The sequence below is a fragment of the Patagioenas fasciata genome, chromosome Z, assembly GCF_037038585.1.
Source record: "Patagioenas fasciata isolate bPatFas1 chromosome Z, bPatFas1.hap1, whole genome shotgun sequence".
NCBI lineage: Eukaryota > Metazoa > Chordata > Aves > Columbiformes > Columbidae > Patagioenas > Patagioenas fasciata.
In genome coordinates this window covers 64,898,689-64,913,327 of record NC_092560.1, presented here as the reverse complement: position 1 = coordinate 64,913,327, position 14,639 = coordinate 64,898,689, and the positions used below count along the sequence as shown (strand labels likewise).

General features: G+C 38.7%; 1 protein-coding gene across 5 annotated transcripts in view; it reads left to right on the top strand.

Annotated features, from left to right (window-relative positions):
- The window catches only part of RAI14 (retinoic acid induced 14), an 88,720-nt gene that overhangs the window by 39,973 nt on the left and 34,108 nt on the right, over positions 1 to 14,639 (top strand). For all 5 annotated transcript variants that reach the window (XM_065860607.2, XM_065860610.2, XM_065860609.2 and 2 more), the window contains one exon: positions 13,372 to 13,502. In XM_065860607.2, the coding sequence (XP_065716679.1) occupies positions 13,372 to 13,502 (131 nt within the window). The remainder of the gene's footprint in view (positions 1 to 13,371; positions 13,503 to 14,639) is intronic.

Genomic DNA, 14,639 nt, shown 5'->3' with positions numbered 1-14,639 from the left:
CTGCAAGGGACATGTGTCTTTTGCAGAGCAAGGTATTATTGTGTGTGTGGGAATTATAACATGAGGGTTTTAGAAAGGCTTTAGAGTAATTATATCTCAGTCAGCCCCCAGTAATTTTCTCTTGCTAGTTTTTTTGTATGTGAGAAATGAAACTGTTGCTGCTTGTCATTTTTCCTTACATTTCTGCTGAAATCAGTCTACTTTTCTGGTAGCCTGACTTGAGTTGTGGGTGGTGTTAAACTACATACAATGAAAAGTGGAGGGCTTTTTATAGACTGTTAGATGTTACATGTTTAGTTTAGGCGTTTGTGCACACCTTCTTAAACAGCCCCTTGAATATAGTGAGGGCCAGAGTGATAATAATGTACTGAGAGGTTACCATTAATTCCAAGTGATTATGTGAAATATTTTAATAACTGAGGTATTTATGGCTTCTGTTGTGCGTATTTGGGTAATTAATGGAAATTATTTTTCCTGTCACAGTTGATGGTTCTGATTTCCTTCTCAGAAGTTTTTTTTTTTTCATTCAACTGTTACATATGCAAAAAATAATATTATTTGCTAGTCTATCTATATTCTTAATTTATATGTATTATTTTCTCTTTGCTAGATACTTTTAAAAGTGGAACTTCTTTTATTTTGTAAATAGTCCTTTAAACTCTTTCTGCAGTTTTCATGTTAATTAAGTGTGACGTAGTAATAAACCACAAATTGCTTTCAAAGTTTATAAAGACAGACTTTTTTAAAGCTGCATAGGTGCAGAAAGGTGTAACTATTGTGTAGTTCATTACACCTATTTAGCTGAGCAGTGTTTGTAACAATAATGGTTGATGCATTAATGTAAGATTTTAAGACCAATACCCATTTCTTTTCCAAGAGAAGGCTTAAGAATATTTATCTTGGAGACTTCTAGAAATCCCTGCTTATTTTTGTAATACCTTTTTAAAACAGCTAGCCAGATGGATCCAGGGAATGCTTGTACATGTCACATATGTCTAATGCCTTTCCTTCTCCTGGGACCAAACTACATTACATCATATTTTATGATTACAAGACAGAATTTTAGTGGAACTTGGCCATATGTTTGAGTCATCTGTTCTCTTCAGTTTTGCAAGGATTATACTAGCATCTTCAAAAGACTCTTAAATTTATTGGCTTTTTTAACCCATAGAATTTGGAAACTTTCTGCTGTTTCTGGCAACGTAAACTATCCCATTTTCAGTTTATTATTTATATAATACTTTGCAGTTATTAACTGAATCTATTGAAGATGCTGTTACAGGATGCCAGAAAAAGATTCTTGTATGTTATTTTGGGTTTCCTATCTCATGGGATGGAAGGAAAGCCCAAAAATATGCAATGTGGATTCTTAAAAGAAACCAAAGAAAACCCCAACTAACCCACATTCTTTACATTTTTGTCATGACTCAAACCTCTTAGGTGTTATCTCTTCTTCCTTGAAGACTTAAAACCTGTTACAAATCCTTGCTCTCCCTCTCTCACTCCACCCTTTCTCATAAATTATTGAAAAGCGTGCTTCAAAAAGGATAAGAATTACCTCACTGCTGACTGGCCATTTGCTCCTGGGAACAGTCTAAATTCAGCAGTTATTCATTCATAGTTCTTGCATTAGATGCAGTCCTCAGAATCCAACATAGCTCTGGTGTGCAGTCTCAGTCTTTGTAATGTAAGTAGTAAACAGAATGTGATGAGGAGTGTGACTATTATATCTAGGGATATTTCTCAGGTCGTTCTACTTGCAAGCATCAAAGAGGTAGGGTGGCTTTAGGGAAGCATTTTATAAGATTTTTGTTATTACTGACATTTCTCTGTCATGTCAGCCCCTCCATGGACCCTGACAAAGAGATTATGGCTGTAACAGGGATTTTTTTGATGAGGGGGCCTACTAGGCACAGCGAGCCTACTGACTTTGCATGGGATTGTATGCTTTGTTTCCAAAGAGGCTGAACACTGTACTGCCCTTTAGGATTTTATACTTTGTGTATCTTTTCATTGTAGATTTTCAATTTGCTTTGTACTGGGAAGGTGAAAATCTCTACGTTTTGAGCTGCTGAGCTCTCTCATTATAGAAAATGTGTGTGGTCATTGTGAAAAAATCAGAATATAAGCTAGGCAACCCAAGGTAGGTTTTCTCAATGTAGCAGCATCAGTATTCCATCAGGACTATGACAGACAAACTGATGGCTGCACTTACCTCTGATAAGAATAACTTGATGATGGTGGCATGCAAATATAATCTAGCCTAGAAGTAATTAATAGGAGCCGAGAGTTTTTTTTAAATTAAAGATGTCTGTTTGTGACTTCTGTCTTCTTGTGTGAATAATCCTAACACGTCTGGTGAGGTGCAGGGTATCCAAATTAGCAAGAGCACTGTAGCACTAGAGCACTTAGTGCTCTAGCAAATCACACATGGATAAGAATATTCAGATGAGAATGGGAGGGTTATTTATGGGTAGACTGGTCTGTTAATACTGAGCTGGGCTGGTTGCACCAGGCAGCAGATAGCTCAGTCACTGTTCAAACAGGCAAGACTTAAACTGCATCAAAACTAAATTTCCACAGGCTGCCTGGAAGATGGTGTGCCAGCTGTGGCCACATCAGATGAAAGGTGAGCCATCCAAACCTGCTGAACAGAAATTCTGCTTGAGGGCTGTTCATCCCTTTAGACAAACAGAGCTCCTCCTGCAGGTGAGGCCTAAGGGGAGGAACCAGGGTGATTGCCTGCTTGCTCTTTCTCTCCTTTTACTTACAAGGCCTGCCATGTGTGGGCAATTCATGTTCCACATATAGAAAGTCTGACACGTGAAAGACTGGTCTGATTCACAGTGCGTGTGGTGTGGAGAATAAACTACGTGGGAAGATGTGGTGGTGAAATCTCACATGCTCCTCTCTATCTGCCAAAGTGGATTTATTTTCCTGCAAAACAATTGTTTGCTTCCCCAGTTTAAGTCTGACTGGCAATATATCTTCGGTATAACTTTCCTATGATTCTTGGGTTATCCTTCATTGCCCCTATGGAGGTAAAAGCAGCTAAGCTTAGCTTGTAACTTTAATATTTGATTTTGGAGTCTGACAAATACTAGTTCCAGAGGTTAATCCATGACACAAACATCTATCAGTGGCCTCGTGAAGATCAGACAGATAGTGAGACTTTTTTGCCTGATTTTGTAGTTGTGAAGTACTTTCGGAGATTGAGTTGAGCCCTAGAAGACTCCAAACAAAATAATTTCTTGGAATAGAGATTTGTCTCTATGTATGTACTGTGTTTTGTTTGGCTTTGTCATGAGTTTCAGAATAGAAGGCTATAACCCAGTAACAGTGGATATGTCCTTTACAAGAATGACAAATTCAACTATAAATAGACTGTTTTTCTACTCTGAATGGGTTTGAGATTTTAATATATATTTTGTTATGTATTTTGAAGTTGTATTGCTTCCTACAATGGTGTTCTAGCAGGTATTAAAAATAATGTGATTATATGATTAAAAATAATGTGAAGTGGTTTTAAAAACAACCATCTATGATGTTTTCTGATGCTTGTGGAGAATATTAAGATGGTGGGGCTCTGTCAAGTAATCTACTTTAGTCTCACAGACCATTGTGTCTGACACAGTATTAAGGAATGCAAGAAAGTCAACAGAATAACGAAATAAACAAACTTTGCTTGCATAGTTGGCGTTGTCCCTGTATCTTACAGCCTGCTTACCACTGAAATATGCTTACCAGATAAAAGATGAGATTAGATTGTCCAAACAGTTTCACTTAAAATCTCATGATTTCTCTTTTCCTAACTGACCATGAAGCAGTTGTGCAGCTGCAATTGTGAAAACTTGAAAGACTTTGAGTTGCAATTTGTCCTTGATATGTAGCTAAAATCTGCTGATTCAGTAGTTCTTCAGTCTTAAAACTTTGTTAGAAAGCAATCTGTTCCAAGAATCTCATGCTGATGATCAGTTTCTTGTTTATATATTTTTATTTTTAAGTATAAGGAAAACCTGAGGATTCTTGGTGGTTCTTGGATAATTTCAAGATGACAAGAACATAACCTGAGTTCATTGTAGCCCAGGTCTTAAGAAGTATGAGAAAAGGCAGAACAATGAAATATGGTCACTTCAAACAGGATTGATTTGACTTTTCTGTTTTTAAGAAGTCCCTTGTGTTTTTTTTTCCTCTGTTAAGATAAACATTGTTTCATTTATACAAATACACACAATTAATTCTTGGCTTTATTTTCTTCTGTCTTATTGAGACTGAATGATTGCATGTGGTGTGGTTACTGCTACATGCTTTGCTATCTGAAAGTAAAGATAAGTCTTCAGTTGCTGTATTGGTGCTGTGTGAGGTGATAAACAATGGGCAGTAGCTGGTCTTACTGCCAATGCTCTGGCTGTATGTTACTGATTATTTAGATGTAGGTTTTCTTGTTCTGTTCTAATACCTCACATGTTGTGAGCTTTTTGCTCATCACTCTTCCTTTGTCTCCACTGGAATCAAATTGTTTACTTGAAAACATCCAGAGTTGGTTAGAAAAAAACAGAAGCCCTGATGTACCTACATGTGATGTTAACAGAAAATCTTACTGTTCCTCAAATGCAAAGATTGGTTTCTTTTACCTTGTTAGAGGGCTTAATAGTAGTATCTGGAGGTAAAATATATTGTGGCCTTTACTAGGAAGTGAAATGAGCAGCATGTGTGAGCTGTGTGCCTCCCAACCCAGGCAGAACTCCTACCGTGTACCAGCTGTGTTCCTGGATCTGGATGGACTGTGTCATGCTCTCTTGACTTCCCTTGCAGATTTCCTGGGCTCATCCTGTTCACTTTCTCACTCTGACAGAGGTGCAAGTATACAGTTGAGTAACAAAGATGTTCGCTGATCTCTGCTTTATTAACTGTGCAGGATCCCTATGCTGACCTTATGGCTACTCTGCATTTAAAGCATGACTGAAATCGTGAAATCAAACACAGGTTTGTAAAAAAAGAAAAAAACAAAACAAGAAAAAAACCACCAAACCAAAACAACCCCAAGAAACTTACTAACAAGAAGCACAAATATCTCAGCAAAACAGTGAGCTCTTAAATGCATTTCTTTCCATTTTAATTTCCCTCTAGAGTGTTTTTGGAGCGCAGCTCACAGCCTGCTGCAAATTCCAGTCGTTACTTAAGCAAAGACCACACTAACTTTTGTTTACAACTTCCCCTCCCTCCCAGACTTACAGTCTCAGATGACCGTTTCAGTCAGGTCATCTTTCCTCTTCTCTACTGGTGAAAGACCCTTTCATTTCACAGCTTGTAGTCCCCTTTTGCCAGGAAAGCTTCTGGGCAGCCTCACTGGCTGAGAGAAGCGCCCTGCTGAGTGACAGGCTGTTCAGTTGCATTATTCTGGGGTTCAGCATGAAAAAAATGGCTTGCTTGGATAATAATAACTTCTTTATCTACAGAAGCTACCCAATGAATGGGTAATTATCAAGGTTTACTGACAATCTACCGTTAGTCTTTTGTTACCATTCCTTGTTCATTCACTCCAACTGCTTCCTGCCTTCCCCATGGTGTTTTTTATCTCCGGTTCAAATGGAATTCAGGGTCTGACACAAATACAGGCCCCTGTGTCAAACAGACCTCATGTATAATACTTTGCATGGACAGTTGCCCCAACAAGGCACAGTAGCTCAAGAAGCAAGAGGATGACAATGGATTAACACTTCTGGTTGTAAAAGGTCCACAGGTTACTTACATTGCTGCTGCTGTTTCCACCTTTAAAGAAAGGCATGTGTAAGTTCTGTAAGCTGCATATGTTTTATCTTCTTATGTTAATATAATTATATTATTAGCCATCAGTCACCTGGAACAGGGAACATGGATGGCCAAGTGAAGCTGAAAAAGACTTTCTGTTGTAGCAATTAGTGGCATTTAGATAATATCACTATGAATTACTTTCAAAGCCATTGTCACACTTTGCTTTTTGACAACTTAATTAGAGGTCAAGACCTTACTTGTGGTAAAGTTAATGAACATAGCATCTTTTGTCATGGCCTCTGGGGTGCTGCCTTAGTGGAGTGCAGTGCAACAGAGGTCAGCTTGCAATGCCACTGGTCCTGTGTATGTACCATGGGCAGACTTGGAAAGGTACAGGGAAGAGCAGGAGCCACATCGGTTGAAAGTGGCCTGGGAGGCAGCGGCTTCTGGCATCTGCTAAGCTCTGAATGTCCTGGGAACTGCTGCCACAGATTGGGATAAGCTGCCGCTAAATTCAACAGCATCCTACCCCTCTGCAAGGGAGATTTCCACTCCCACCACGCAAGTTTGTTAACTGACGGACACAATCTCTAAATTGGGGATGAAGGGCAGGGGGAGGTGTAGGCTACTTACTCACAAATTGGTGACTCCTCGGTCATTATGTTTTCAGGTAAGCCATTCTTTTGAGAAAAGCCATCATCTATTGTTTTATCTTTGAGGGATGTTTTGTCTAGAGAATGCGTTCCCTACAATAGGATTGTTCTTGTTTTTAAGGCTCTCTTGGGAAATCCAGCACATGCAGATTTTCATGGATGACCTTGTGATACAGTGGTGTTCCGTGTCTTTGCCATGTGATTGTTTGTGACGCCAGTCTCTAAGTATTCCTTTCCTTTTCAGACAGTGAGTTGCTGAGTTTGAAATTATCAGGACTTTCAATTTGCTACTCAGCTTTCCTGCAGTTCTGATTTCAGAGGAGATAACATAACTCTGTCTCCAGTAGGCTTGCAACAATGCAAGGTCACTTAAATCATCTCCTGTAGGCTGCAGGCCAAAGATGAAGAAACAAAGTTGTTGTCTAGTTAATGTTTGCTCAGGTCTTTGGACATGGAAAACACTGTGTACAAGTGCTAAATAGAACTGTCACCTCTTGTTACATGTTATTATTTCTTGCATGACATTTACCGGTGATCTCCAAGGCAACTGAAGCTTAATATCCTGATGTGGTGGTGAGGAAAAAAGAACAGGTACCTTTTTAAAGCATATTTTAATTCTTGAGCTTCTGTTCTGGAATGAAAAAGTTCACTTTGTGACAGAAAAAACAACACATAAAATAGATAGTGCAAGCTTTAACTATAAAAAAAGTAGATTTTGATGTTAAGGTTCTTCTTTGGACCCAACACAGTCTGTCAACTCGTCAACAAACTGTGAGATTCCAATGATGAAGGATTTTTGGTGGGCAGTTTCAGGCCCAAGAGTATGGTAACTACTTTATTAATATCTTGTAACTATAGAATTATCTCTAGGTTTGTGGAGGCATTAACCTGTGCCTAGAGGAAGCTTAGAGGAGAGACACAGTTCACAGCTGTCAGTAACTGCTGTCAAAGCAGGTCTGTGGATCATGGAGCTGGAGCTTTGAGAGTTCAGCCTGTCTTAATGGTGATCCTTGAAGGTGTTGTGAGCACTTAACATTTGGTTTGACTGGTCATGACCTTTTTAATCACTAGTCAAAACCTGAAGGTGTAAATCAAGTGAATCAGTTCTCTCCTGCCGTATACCTAGCTCCTTTATCTTTGACCAGACAGTGACCTGTGCAGGAGTGGCTTTCCATCCTAAGCATGGCTAGCACTTCCCTACCAACTTATTTTTGAGTTACTGAATGTTCGAATATGGGGAAACACTTAACTGTCACCAGAGAGACCCTTCTGACTGGGACCATACAGCACAGTTTCCTATCTGAAAAATTAAAATTGATATTGAAGAGTGATGTTAAATTTCAGTCAGGAATTTCAACCCACCTCTGCTTATCCACTGGATGTTTGGATTTTGGCTTACCATCCATACAGCCATCATGGTATTGTATTTAATGTCCTTGCTTCAGCATGGGAAGTGATCGTAGCAGTTACGGTTTATTAGGTAGGGATAGTGGGTTATCTGATCCCCGCATAATTATACTACTGTCAACAGGAAAATATTGACTATTTTTAGCCATGATTGAAAACTTCTTATCCAAATACTTGCACTTCTTGAGCTTTGATCAGTTTTACTTTGTCTCTTCATATGTAGTGCCCATTATCACTACCTAAACCAACCAGTATACAAATATGGTGGTGGTTTTTTTAAGAAAACTCACACAAAACCAGCACACAAAAACCACACACAGAGGAAAAAAAACCCAACCAAACAAACAAAATAAAGCACAAAACAAAACACAAAAACACACACACAAAACCAAAACAACAAAAGCACAAAGAAAAAAAATCACCTCAAACCTGAAGAAGTGCTGAGTGGAGTACTGATTCTGTTATACAAATCTGAAGTGTGTGTTTCATCAGCTGAGTTTTGCATGTGTTCACAAACCATTGTTATTGAAGAATGTTAATTGTTTGAAGGAAGGCTGTTGGTAAATGTTTGGCATGTGGCCTACAGAAAAGGGGGGGTTGGAGTAAAAGAAATCCTATGTGTGAAATCTTTTCCAGGATGAGATTGTTCCAAATTCATTACATGCATGTGTTTACCTTTACACATAGCTGCTCCAGTTCTTTATTTTCTTGCTCCATGTGTGTATAGCATGATACATAGTGCTGTACTGCTCTTTTGGCTAACTTGCATATTTGTAACACCCATTACACAAAAGAAGCAAAAAACTAAAAACTTTAGCTTTATTGCTGATGAAAAGGACCTGCTTAACTGCTCAAGTCTGGTTTTATCGCTCTGGTGGTATACTAAAGAGTTTTTTCCTGAAGACTCTACTGCTACTCTGTGTTAACCTTCAGTTTGATGTGCCCTACATATGTTTGCTCAGAATGATAGATATCTAGGCATCTCTGACATAAAATGAGACATTCATTTTTTCTGTTTGAAAGAGTGTAGTAACAGGACTGAAACTTCCCAAGGACTGTTTGGTGGATGGTGCTGTGCTGCTTGGATGAAATACGGAAATTCAGTTGGTGGGTGTAGATAAAAGCAAGGGGAGAGTACTGATAGATGCGCAGGATGTGGCACTGGGGCAGCTGAAGAAAGGGGCCTTACAAAAATGTTTTTGCAGCCTGGATAAGGGGGATGTGGTGGTTCGTGGGGTTGTGGTGGAGGAAGCTTGATGTAGTGGGTTTATGAAGTTAAGGTCTCCGGTTATGCTGGCTAGCCCAGTCTTCCCAGTACTCTTGGCAGAAGAGGGCATCTCTTCTTGTTTTCCAGGAGAAACAACTGCTGGTGCTGCCTGATAAATAGCAGTTCCAGGTGGCTTTTACACTTAACAATATTCATCATATCTAGGAGTACCCATGTTTGGATCATCCCAGCAGAAGTTACCTCCCAAGTCTTCAGTGCATATTTGCAGATAAGTGTGACTTGTGGAGTCAAAAACAGGCTACTATCACAAGAGATCCTGCTACAGCAGGGGGATTGGACTGGATGATCTTTTGGGGTCCCTTCCAATCCCTGACATTCTGTGATTCTGTAATTGTGTGTAATGCAACAGTCTCTGCCTCTGTTCAGAGATCTACATTTTCTGATCAGCTCTGGGCAGCAGCCGCTGTGCAATTTTTTATTACAGAAGGCACTGTGAGAGCACTTTTGACTTAAATGCCTCCTACTTGCTTGCCAAGTCCTGGGTACGGTGGTGTTCCAGATGTCATATGTACTCTCTTTCCTTCTAGATTATTATTATTACTTTTTTATCTGAAGAGGCTGAATAGTAGGGCTACAATTCCTTATTGGAATGGATGTTTTTGAGAGTCCATTGCAGGCCATTTATTTTATTATCTGTACCTTTAACTTCTGGAATGCATTGTACAATGCTGCTGTTCTGAACACAGTGGGGAAGAAAACATTAGTTCAATCCTACCAGAGGAACACTTGAGCAACAGTTGATGCCAGCATAGTTGTTTTTTCTGTGTGGACAGATTTATCCCTAATTTCATTTTCAAAATAAAATGAGGTCTGTCAATAGATTTCTAAAACTTGCATTACACTTAAATGTATAAAATTTTGAGAGAGCTTGAATGTGAAATGTTCTGTTTATCTACAATAACGACATATTTATTGATGCCCTAGAATGGAATCCTTATTGCTTTAGTAAAAAGATGTGTATCTTTTGTATGAGCAATACAACATGATGGCTTTTAAACACCTTAAGTAGAACACAGCTATTTTAGTTTATAAATTAGCATAACTGCTGCACAATGATGAATGGACACCGCATGTATCCTTTGTTTTCCAGGAGCAAAGCAAAATTGCTGGTACAGTAGTGTTAAAAATGTCATAGCATCAGTAATGAAATCTGAAAACATGCAATTGGAAGAACTAATGTAAGCAAATTAGGTATGTCGCAGTCTCCAAAATTATTTGTTCCTTTAACAACTCTGAGTCACAGTGCTGAAAAGAAGAGACACTAATTAGGTATAGAACTGAAAAAAGGAGCCTAAAACTACTACCAAATACATATATTCCTGTCCTAGCTTTCAGCTTCCACCACTTTCCTCTAAGTAGGAGAAAGAATTAGCAGCTTTGTGTGAAAAATAAGGAAATGTACACTGATAGCCCTTCCTTGACACTGAGATGAATCTGATAGAATTGAGTGTTTTCAGGGTCCCTGTGAGACACTATGTTACCTAATGGTTTGTCAAAGTTCAGTTCTGTGTAGTATGAGGGAATCTGTTCAGCTGGACAGAGAAGTGGGAAGCATTTTTTAAAATGAGGCATCATTAAATCTTTAATTGTGTTTGTGTGTGAGTGTGGTATTTTTTTCTTACAAAAACAGGTATGGTTGAAAAATACACCAAAGATCAATTAAAATCTCTATTCTTGTAAGAGACTAATATATCATAAAATGTTTTACTGTTAGTATGAACATGGCATGATTCTACAACATCAGAATCACTTTAACAGCACTCCAGGCCTGGTTCAATATCTGTATTTCTCCAAGGTGCAGCTTTCACACTAGATAAATACTGAGGGGTAATTTGGGACCCAGCTGTGTTAGTTTCCCTTGGGTCTGGGAAGTTAATGATGGTGTAATTATGGACAGGAATATAGTTATCACAGCAGCTTCTCCAAGGATAAACTGACTCTTGATCTCAGTTCTTTCTTAAATTTGGGGGTTGGCATTAGTGTGCTTGTTTGCTTATACCAGAATTGGATTGTATATCAATAATGTTTCAGTTTCAATATTCAGGAAACTACTTCTTGAAGACAGGGGCAATTTTGTGGCAAAAAGCTGAATGCTCTTTTGAAAATTGTTCTACCAAGGATTTTCAGCAGTCCTTAATCTTAACATCTTCCTGTAGTTTATTCTGTATTATGTTTTGGAAGTACCCTATTAATTAAAGGTAATGAGAAAAACCTTAAATTAGGTTTATATTTCTTTTTCTGAGTATGGGCTAGTATTGGGTTAGACATGTGGATGTGTGTGGGTTGTGTGTAGATTATCGTGCTACCTGACATCTCTTCCTCTTTCCTCCAAAATTTAAAACAAACAAATAAAAAAGCACAGGAGATAGGTGGTACCGATGTTTTACAACCATCTTGTTGATTTATGGGTAAGGGTGATTCATCAAATATCCTATATTTAAGTATCTTATATGACTGAATAATAAAAAAAACACAGAAACAGTACAAACTCCAAAACAAAGGGCATAATATACTGTCAAACAGTGTTAACGTTAAAGGATTTTATTTACAAGTAAGATATTTTTTTTTAACATCTGCTTTTAATCATAGGCTCACTTTAAAAGCATGAAAATCCCCCAGTGAGGAACATGCAATGAGTTTTGTTTTAGGTGGAGCCTGCTCCTTGGCTAGCTACTCATTTTCATGGAGTCTAAATATTGCTAGGGGAAACAAGTTTTTTTCCTGGTGTAGTTAATGCTCTGGAGTCTACAGAGCTTTACTCCAGTGCAATAACAAATATAACCTCGTTAATTTCCATTTATCCACTGGTCATACCACTGCTGTAACAGGCTGCAATTGCCCTTTGTCTTCTGCATGCCACCTCCTTTGACAAAGCTGTCACTTATACCCTTGGTTCCAGATGCTGCCCTTTCAACTCCTGCCTGTTCTCCTGCTCAAACTGCATGCTTCCTAATGTAGTGGGGGTTTTTGTTTGTTTTTTCAATAACTAGTTACCTGGAATAATTTCCTCCTACTCTGGTTTCCAGGGTGTGCACAGCCTGTGGAGTTAGTTAATATCAGCATGCACCTTGTACACTTTTCCTGGCAGAGAAACATCAAATATTTTGTTCAGCAAGGGGCAAAAAAGTCTGTGTTAAGCATCAGGACAAAGTGGTTTTTTAAGCTGAGTATTTTTCAAGGAATGTATTCATATGAATTTATTTATTGCCAACGTTGTGCAGAAATCAAATGCTAATGAATAGGCAGTCATGCTGGAGATGAGCTGACTGATGTCCAAGCAAAAGCCATAGTGTGTTGAAGATAACTCTTCTGACACTATTCCAAATGCAGCTTTCCATTGCACCAGATTGCTCCTCGTGGAGATGGAACCCTGTTGTTGGTCCAGACTAGAAGGCAAAGATGCAACTTTTGCTCCTCTTCCAGAGCTTATTTTACTGTGATCACATGGGATACAGAAGGTTAATTGTTCTCTGTTTTCTTAGTGTCCTGTTAGATCCAGCTTGGAGGTCTGGTATTGCAAATAGGCCATGTCCAGAGAGTTCAGAAGGACTTGTCACATGAGGAAGTTGAGTCCTTTTACTGATTCAGCTGATGAGAAGTAGCAAAAAGACTTAGTGCATTAAGTTTGGAAATATGTAAATGTTTGTTGGTCGTCTTTCAGCAATACTAGGGATGTGCCATCTATCTGAGTGGTTGATTTGTTTATTTTAAAGACAAACATGGGATAAAAAGCTCAATAAAGCAAGTTGCAGTCTACTAAGGGCAGTTTCTTAACCTATTGCTCTACAAAGCATGAGCCGGGAAAAGCCTTGAGTATGGAAAGTTTTGGCTGGCTTGTGCTATTAGGGTGGGGTGTGAATCAGCTGAGGCACCTCATTGCTTATCCACATGAGGTATGTGATGAAGGTCCAATGGGGCCAGTGCAGTTCCAAAATAGAAACCAGGACTAGACAAATGAAGGAGAACTTTTTTTTGATGCGGCAAGAACAAATGGATTTTTTTTCCTGCACTACTCTTCTACAGAGTTTCCACATTAGAGGTCATCTCTGGTGATTGCTTGGGCCCTGGCTGGAGCCATTGAGTCCTAGTGAACCTGTGCTGCACAGCTTTGCAAATTCCTTTAATGCAGCTTTCACTGTGCTATTTCTTTGGGTTGGGCTTTTGTTTCAGTTTTCAATGGTGATAAATGTTTGCAGGATCATTCAGGGGAGTCTGTGCACAGTGCTTGTACTATTATAGTAATATTTTTCTCTTTTTCTTTTACTGCAGACCAATGAATGGAATAAGAATGATGATCGGCTGCTGCAGGCAGTGGAGAATGGGGATCCTGAGAAAGTGGCTTCATTGCTGGGTAAAAAGGGAGCCAGTGCCACCAAACAAGATAGTGAGGGCAAAACTGCGTAAGTGCAACTTAAACTTCTGATTTAAGCATGAGAGAGGGCAAAAAAGAGTCTTGGGTGTGTATGCCACTTAGGTGAGTTAAGAACCAGAGACCATCCTGAAAATGAAGTTTTCTTTTTTTATCTGAAGCACAAGACATTCTCGGAGCTTCTTTTTGGTAGTCTATATTTGTAATTCTACATTTAAAATGCCATTTCAGAATCACAAATCCATTGAGGAAACTCGAAGCTGGATTGCTGGATAGATTTGGGCCATTTTAGGACAGAGTATTTTGAGACACGGGAATTTCAATGGCACACTGCAGATTGCATAGTCCAAAAGGCATTAATCTTTGGGGCTATTTTTTCCCATGGGCATTAGTTTAATGACACAGAAATGAAGATAAATTTTCTTTCTAATGGGTTAGTTTGAACTGAAACTATGATGATTGAGTTTTAAAACCTTGCAGATGCTAATGATTCGTGCAACTGTTCCTTGTTTTGATTGAAGCTTGGCAATGAAAGTTGTGTGTTAACAAGATTCCTCTTGCAGTCTCAGTGTACTTCATATACAGTATTTTCTTCTTATATTCTTCCTCTTGTTTTCTTGTGAATTGTGAAAGATAAAAGATTCCAGTAAGAAAATTACAGCCAAGAGATAGCTATCCTTAAACTTTCTTTTGTATGGCGGAGAAAAATTATTAAATGGATAAATGAGAAATAGGCATCCCGCGACAGAACCAAAGCCTTCATAAAATTCTGGATATATATGAAGAAAGGAGAACAGTTTCTAGTCTTGTGGGAGGGAGCACAAAGCAGTTTATACCAAATAAGTTCTGATGAATTACTTCTGGGTTATGTTTTTTGAGTCGAGCTCTGCTTCTTGGTCTGCTTCTTGGTTTTAGTTTCCTTCGTCTGCTCTATTTCTTTTGTGCATCTGAGGAAACTGAATGATGGCAGTGACTCATAATGACCTGCAACTTCTTCCAGTGGAAGTTCAAGTCCTCTAATTATTTCAAGTGTGCCTTCTCCATACTTTAATATGGTTTTAATTTTAAAAAGTTACACACACGCATTTTTTCTTTTGAACATAATCGAAGCATGGTTTCCATTCAATCTTCTGAATTACAGCTATGTTTAGCATCTCATGTTTTCACA